General features: G+C 49.6%; 1 protein-coding gene across 1 annotated transcript; it reads right to left on the bottom strand.

Annotated features, from left to right (window-relative positions):
* Positions 1 to 5,633: 5,633 nt before the first annotated feature.
* Positions 5,634 to 6,687, bottom strand: LOC106484289 (scale keratin-like). The gene is made up of 2 exons (XM_067313444.1): positions 6,627 to 6,687; positions 5,634 to 6,042 (listed from the first exon to the last, which is right to left on the bottom strand). The coding sequence occupies exon 2, from the start codon at positions 6,016 to 6,018 to the stop codon at positions 5,740 to 5,742; it is 279 nt and encodes a 92-aa protein (XP_067169545.1). The 5' UTR covers positions 6,019 to 6,042; positions 6,627 to 6,687; the 3' UTR covers positions 5,634 to 5,739.
* Between the last annotated feature and the right edge of the window lie 1,391 nt (positions 6,688 to 8,078).

Here is an 8,078-nt window from a genome sequence, read left to right as displayed (position 1 = left end):
CCTTCGGCTTGGCAGGGGAAGCTGCGAGACAAGGCAGAGCCCGGGCTCAGCGCAACGCCGGAGCACTAACGCCTCGCGCTGCTCGCGGATTGTGCCCATGGGCACCACGAGAGGCTCTGGCGCATCTCGGCAGCCACAGCAACAGCAGGCGCCACACTGGACGTGCCCCTGGAGACCACTTTCCCTCCTTGAGCGCTCCCAGCTACAAACTAGCACAGAGGAGAGAGGAAAAGCACCCTCGTCCAACCCAGAGGGAAAGTCCCAGAGCACCCAGAAGAGGTGGCTGCACCGCTCCGCTCAACACATTGCATCTAAGCCCTGGGACTTCCAGCAGCCCTCCTTCCCGTAGCTCTCCAGGAGCACCACCCCATCCAAAACGGTGACATTATCTAAAGCGGTGGTGGGGCACACAGCAAGCAATACACCAGAGAAGTCAGTGCTGAGAAAGGAAGGAGGCAGAGAAGGTTTGGACTTACTGCGTTGAGGAAGGAGTTCAAGTGGAGGCAGCTGGATAGAGGGCTGCAAAGCCCGCAGCTCTTTTATACCTGTTGCGGAGGCCCCGGGCAGCGAGCAGAGGGCGGTTGCGGAAGCCTCAGTTAATCCGGCCGTAAAGCGGGCACGCGTCATGCATCAGCTAACGACACGGGGCAATTCTGCCCCACTGCGCTGAGGACCAGCCAGGCAAACATGCCTCGGAGAGCAAGGCGGTGCCGGGAGGGCAAAGCCGTGACACATAATGACATGAAAGACAACACGCTGTAATAGCCGACAATAGCAATAAACCCCGATATGTTCCTAATCCCCCACTTTGAACACGTAAAAGAGTAATGGGCGTCTTGCAGACGCACTTGTAAATGCTGGGTGCACGCAGCACGTGTGTTATTAGCCCCGTTTTATGGGCTGGTAAACAGAGGTGCCGGGAGGTCATGGGAAATGGAGACACAATGCCGGACTGCCGGGGTGGCCCTCAAGTGCCCGCCATCCCCCGGCGCCAGTGAGGGCTGGGGCACGTGGCGCTGGGGCACATGGGCACCGCCAAGTCTCCCCCGTCTCCCTGCCTGTCCCCAACGCGGGATGCCAGGACCGCTGGAGGGCCGTGCAAAGAGCAGGGGCATTGCGCTCGGCACAGGCACAGCCCGTCTGCATGGGGGGCCTGGTACAGACGCTCTCGGCTGCGATTTGAGGAACCAGTTGGGCTTTATTGCTGCTATTGTCAGCTATGAGAGCCTCTTGTCTTTCGTGTCATTACGTGTCCCCAACGCGGAGAGGCAGAATTGCCCCGCATCGTTAGCTGATGCATGATGTGTGCCCGCTTTACGGCCGGATTAACTGGGGCTTCCGCAACCGCCCTCTGCTCGCTGCCCGGGGCCTCCGCAACAGGTATAAAAGAGCTGCGGGCTTTGCAGCCCTCTATCCAGCTGCCTCCACTTGAACTCCTTCCTCAACGCAGTAAGTCCAAACCTTCTCTGCCTCCTTCCTTTCTCAGCACTGACTTCTCTGGTGTATTGCTTGCTGTGTGCCCCACCACCGCTTTAGATAATGTCACCGTTTTGGATGGGGTGGTGCTCCTGGAGAGCTACGGGAAGGAGGGCTGCTGGAAGTCCCAGGGCTTAGATGCAATGTGTTGAGCGGAGCGGTGCAGCCACCTCTTCTGGGTGCTCTGGGACTTTCCCTCTGGGTTGGACGAGGGTGCTTTTCCTCTCTCCTCTGTGCTAGTTTGTAGCTGGGAGCGCTCAAGGAGGGAAAGTGGTCTCCAGGGGCACGTCCAGTGTGGCGCCTGCTGTTGCTGTGGCTGCCGAGATGCGCCAGAGCCTCTCGTGGTGCCCATGGGCACAATCCGCGAGCAGCGCGAGGCGTTAGTGCTCCGGCGTTGCGCTGAGCCCGGGCTCTGCCTTGTCTCGCAGCTTCCCCTGCCAAGCCGAAGGATGTCCTGCTCCGCCTTGTCCGCCTTGTCTCCCTACGGGGTGGCCGCCCCGGCCCCGGTGGCTGATGCCTACAACGAGCCCTGCGTGCAGCAGTGCCCTGACTCCACCGTGGTGATCCAGCCCCCGCCCACAGTGCTCACCTTACCTGGACCCATCCTCAGCTCCTTCCCGCAGCACAGCGGCATCAGCTCAGTGGGAGCCCCTGTTGTTGGAGGGGGCTACGGTGGCACCTTTGGAGGCTTTGGAGGCCTTGGAGGTGGCTTTGGAGGCCTTGGAGGTGGCTTTGGAGGCCTTGGAGGCGGCTTTGGAGGCCTTGGAGGCTTTGGGGGTTCCGGCCGTCTTGGGGGCTTCGGGGGCTCTGGGGGCTTTGGGAGCTGTGGTTCCAGGGGCCTGGGCCTTGGCCGCCGCTACCTCGGCGGCAGCTGCGGACCCTGCTAAGCCCCACACTTGGCACGGCCACACACCAAGCACGGCTCCCGAAATCCACCGGCACCTCCCGAGCCCTGGCACCCAGCAAGGCCTCACTCCCGCATGAGTGACAGCGCAGCTGAGTGCCGGGTGCCTCCTCCTGCGGCAGAAGTGGTGCTCGTTGCTGCTCTACACCTCTGCACGGAGAGCGTGGCCTCGCCGTGGCCAGGACCCTGCTCTTCCCCACGTGCCTCCTCCCTTGGGAGCTGCAATAAAAGCTATGTTGCATCGCAATGTTGGCGCCTGGTGGTCCTTCCTCCTTCCCCACCTGCCCGCAGCCCCAGCCCAGACTCCTTTGGGCTCTCCCAGCTCGCACAGCATCACGCCTGGGGCCTGGGGGCACCTTGCTTGGTGCATCATAACTGCCGCTCGCCCTGTAGCTGGGCCACGGAGAGCACATCTCGTGAGCTGCCCCCCGTCACCCAGCAGCACTGAACCGCCTGCTGTGTTTCTAAGTGCCACTGGCCTTTTGGTATTTTTTTTCTTGAGTTTGCTCTTATTTTCCATGATTCTCAGGCTTGTAGCAATACCTGAGCTCAAGCACCTGGGTTAATCATCAGTTGCCATGTGCATTTGCTAAAATGGGCTGGGGAAGCCTCAGGAGTTCAGAAGAACACCCTCAAAATGCAGCAGAGAAAGCAATACAAACAAGCTATTAACCTCATTGTAAGAGGCAGCTTTGGACAGTAAATACTCAGTAAATGTATTTGATGTTCAGTGTTCCTTTTTTCAAGCAGAAGTAAACAATGCTTTCAAATTTCCCCATGCTAGATAGTCTGAGAAGTTCAAAGCACTTCACACTCATAACTATATGTTCATTGTGTATCATTGCTGTATTAAATGTTTACTACTTTTGTTAAGTGCTTCATTTTTAAATAATAGTCACTTCAGAAGTGCATGCTAAGCCATTTTCATATATGCTTTAGTCAGAATATGATTTTATAGCCTTCAAATTTTTCATTGAAATGTGGATCTGCACAAACAACCATAATAGAGCCTAGAATTAGTGACTTTGTCTTCTCGTGTTAGGCAGCTGGATTTCACTGTAGTCTGTGCTGTGACCTGAATCTCAGGCTGCCTCTGTTAATCAGCATTTAAAGGAAAGCAGAGGTGAGGTTATTGAAGATTCTTCAGAATTAAGGATTTCAATATTCTTTGTAGATATTCATTAATATTTTATATGTGTAAAACATCATGGTATTAAGAGCCCATTACCACTTTCATGAGGAATAATACTAATTTTTTAAAATGCATATTATTCTGATTTCCTGCTTATTTTAAGCTAATACTGATTCTTGCACGGGCAATCTGTGATATTACAGATTTAATAGTTTCTGCAAACACTTTTCTACTACAGATATTGAAATGCAAGTATTAGTGAATTTATGAGTCAAATCTAGACTTCTTAGGACTACATAGTTATAAAGAACTTAAAGTTAAAAACTTTAGCATTTAATATATGTGCCTTGAAATCACTTCATTAGCTTCGGAGGAAAACTAGGAAAGCACAATTAGGCAGTGATGAGGGCTGGAGCAACGGGGCCAAGGCACAGGGACACGAATTGGAACCGTGGGCCATTTTAAGACCCGAGATAGCTATGGGATACAGCATCTGACCTAGGTCTTCAGAAATACCTGCTATTTTCTTGTATAATTTGATGTAGAATAAAGCCATCTCATTCACTGTTTACATTGTGCCAAAGCATCTACTTATTTTCTACAAATAAGCAAATTTCAGTATCTTAAAATTCTGTACCTGCAAGAAAACTAGATCATTCTGGATGAAAACAGCTTCTGCAGTTATGACCAGTTCCAGCTAAAGTTGTAACCCTTAAAGTCGAGATAGGAGGTTAGGAGCAACTGGCATCACGCTCCTGCAGGCAGTACATCAGGCACCGAAATCAGTGAGTGCCTTCTCAGCAAAACAACTCAATTCTGAAACTTGCCGGGAAGCATAACCCACAGCTTGTGCTGGGACACTGCTGTTCGTGTACAGCGGGGTAGTGTAGCGTAGCACGGTTGGGTTTGGTTCCTCTCCTTAATTCCTTTTTTGAGACTACCCTCAAAGCACCCCTATTTGTGCGCATTCAAAGGATAGCAATTACAGCCCTAATGAAGCTTCTAAGGCTTAACAGGGATTTCAAAGCACTGCACAGGCTCTTTTATGCCTAGATTGCATTACAGTATCATACTATTAAGAGTTTGCTACTGCTGTGAGTTAGGTACTTCGGTAATGAATAGAGACGCTCTGGCCTTGTGTCAAAGGGTCTCAGCCGAATAACAAGGCAGTTGCGGGGCCCGAAACTTCACACCATTTTATCGCCATTCAAATGGAGCCTCGCAGTGATCACTGCAAACACTTAAAGCGAACAGAACACGCGCGGTTTCTGTTTTGTAACAGATTTGGCCCCTAAATCCAGAGAACGTCTCAGATACTCCCAGTGCAAAAGCACTTGAGAACGAGGCCTTTCCCCCAGACTTCTCGGCTTATCCTTCAGGTAAACTGGGTTTGTCCATGGGCAGTCTGTGTATTTATAACCACCGAGATGCGGTGGTAATAGCTGTTACATCCAATGTTCACAAACACACTGCGATTCAAAGACAGATTTAAAAGCATAATGGGGGGGGGGGGCACAAAAAAATCTGGGTACATCCAAGCAAAAGGCCACTGACTCGATGATGAATCGAAGCATTAACAAAATGAAACACTGAACAGTGAAAGAAAAAGAGAGGTGCAACGATGCTGTAACATTTTTAATAAGAATAAAGCTCATAATCCAAAATGACACAGGAAGTAGAAGCAGAATGAATACAGAGATTTAATTTTATACCAGCAGAAAAATCACTCAGTTTTGACTGAAGCCATTTTTGCTGCTACAGCTGTAGTATTTGCCTATCAATTTCCATTTTCAAACTTTTCCCACTCATTTTGAACCCAATGAAACAAAACAGAGCAGGTGATTCACTGTTCTTTTGCATATCTTCAACAGCAATAAAGTCAGAAACACACACCTCCAGAAAGGATAGCACACACACAGTCTAGATTTCTTTAATGTTAACAGTGAAGAGCTATAAATGAGTTTAGAAGTTGCTCATATCCATGTTAAGCCCTGCTTCCAACACACTATCGGAGCAGTGTAGAGCAAAGAAGCCACTATGGAAAGAGCAAGACAAAATTTTGGAAGTACTCTGAGCAAGCAGTTTCACAGAAACACCAAGGTGTCCAAAACGCGGCAGCTCTCAGCTGCGGCTCTGGACTCGGAGCTTCTGCAAGTCAACCCTGTAACAGTGGCCGTGAATCGGTCATGAATTCTCCATCCTCGTTTCCCATTAAAACCCTCCGAATTTAGCAGGGGTAGCAGCCGCCAAAGCTGTATCTGCGGACGTAGCGAGAAGAGTAGGGGTAGCAGAAGCGGGAGCCGTAGCCGTAGCAGTTGCCCGAGCTGTAGAGGCCGCGGTACCCGGCCAGGCCCCCGTAGCCCCGGTAGCCGCAGGGGCTCCCGCAGTCGTAGCTCCGGTAGCCGCAGGGGCTCCCGCAGTCGTAGCTCCGGTAGCTGTACACCGTGCCGTAGTTGCAGGGCGAGTAGCACGCGTTGTCGCACTGGTTCTGGTAGTAGTAAGTCATCTTGTGGCGGTGGAGGGTGCGAGCCTGAAAACACAGCAGCAGGGAAGAAGAAACACATGAGGCAACGGTCCCAATAGCGAGCAAAACTCAAATGAATCCCGAGAGCAAGGAGGGGAGAGCGAGCAAACACGGGCCCGCTGAGCAAAACCCTCCCTGCGTGCCTGCTTGCACAGCCTGATTTTTAATGCCAGGTCTTCGCCCAACTCGCCATCCTGACCAGCCTTGTTGAACTTTCCTGCCTGCCCCCCAACTGCACCTAAGGATCACGACTGGCAATCAGACACCAAATGGTGCCACCTGCACCAGGGGCCCTCAGGGAATTAATGGGGAGTTTCTGCAGAGCAGAACCAAGATAAAACCTCAGGGGGAAAAAGAGGGATTCATGCATAATTAACACAGTTTCAAACACTCAAATATTAATGAAAATACAGGGAGGAAAGAATGTGTCAGGTATAAATAATCCTCATCAAATCACAACCTTAATGTCCAATACATTGATCTACAGCACCTGCCACTTAGCAGATCTCCCACCCCAGGGGTAAAGGGGGGAGTATGAGACAACTTCTCCATTATTCACTAGATTTCATTTAAAAGCTGTTCAGACTTACCCACTTCAGCGCGGAAAACGAGTCAGGAGAAGCGAATGCACGATTCTCGGCAGGCCGCGCTTTTATAGCGTGCTGCGGTGCCGCCCCGTGCGGACACACAGCTCTGCCCCGGGCGGCGGATGCAGCCGCCTGTCCGTCCCCGTGACTCCTCTCAGCCAGGCACCGGTTTTCCCTGGAGTTTCCGATTATTGCTCCGGCGCTGTGACACGCAGGCTACACCCTCCGGGGCTCTTTCATCTCAGAACGATAGAGGGCAATTAAGCCCCGATACCGTCACGCCGACCGAGTTCGCTTGTTCCGCGTGGCAGCAACGCTGAAGAAGGTGCGGAAAGCATGAATTACCAGACATCTCATTTTTGGCGGCCCGGCCTCGCCCTGCATGTTGCCCCACAGCTGGGGTCACTTTATCACGTTGTTTTTTTCTGAAATTGCTGTGAAAGGGGCAGCCTCTCCTTTTTTTAATGTATTTTGTAACTTTATTCGTACCAACCCCTTCCAACAATTCCTGTAGCAAAGGGAAAAAGACCACTTTGATTTTATGCCTACATGCAAGAGGATATCGTTGTGCTGATATCAGCTGAGAATTGGCCTATAAACTTTAAAGCAGAATATATAGCATATATTTTTAGAAGAAACAACCTTTAGAGACTCAATTCTGCAGCTATAAATTACCACATTAATAAAGGACAGAAACAGGACAACGTGGTATACATTTTTAGTAACTATATTACATAACACTGGGGCGTTTTCAAGAATGAAGGAGTAATATTTAAATAATAAAACTCTTTGTACATGTGAATCTTTAATAAGTATTAATGAAGGCTTTGATATTCAAAATTCTGAGAAAGGCACAGAACATCCAACGTGCCTGTTATTATCCTTGCTTTAGATGCAAGTAAACAACAGTGTTTTGAGGTGAAGGTCACCGGGAAGGCCGGGATATTGCTGCTTACCAGGTTGCGTTCCGCTCACAGGGCTCAGCATTATTCACTGTCATTAACGACATTAACTTAAACACCTCAGCAACATTAAAAAGACATCACATTAAATAATATTTAGCATTTGGGGGCCTTCTCAGGAACAGAACAGTTATTACAGAGATATGTTCATGTTTGTTTTATATTGCTCCTTTTTACGAGCTCCCAAATGCATCATTTTGTGATCTAAGCATAAACAATAACTAAGCAGGTATTTTTGGATTCGATGAGATTTGCCTTGCTTGGACGGGCTCTCTAGAAGAATGAGCCTGTAAGTTTATTTCGTGCATGGTGCAAAAAATGGAAATTTCAAATATCAATATCTCTGTTTGAAAAACTTAGATTTATTACTAATTGCTACGTGTCAATCATAAATACAAATGAGTAAGAAATGCAAATAACTTTAAGAGTCTGCCCTAAAAAAGTGATTTTGAAACAAAACTAACCAAAAAAAAAAAGACAAGGAAACAAGAAA

Source organism: Apteryx mantelli, chromosome 31, assembly GCF_036417845.1.
Source record: "Apteryx mantelli isolate bAptMan1 chromosome 31, bAptMan1.hap1, whole genome shotgun sequence".
NCBI lineage: Eukaryota > Metazoa > Chordata > Aves > Apterygiformes > Apterygidae > Apteryx > Apteryx mantelli.
The sequence above is the reverse complement of the archived record's forward strand: the minus strand, read 5'-3'. Positions and strand labels throughout refer to the sequence as shown.

Bases quoted from the DNA above. Each gene is read 5' to 3' on its own strand.
- LOC106484289 (XM_067313444.1), bottom strand. From the start codon at position 6,018: ATGACTTACTACTACCAGAACCAGTGCGACAACGCGTGCTACTCGCCC.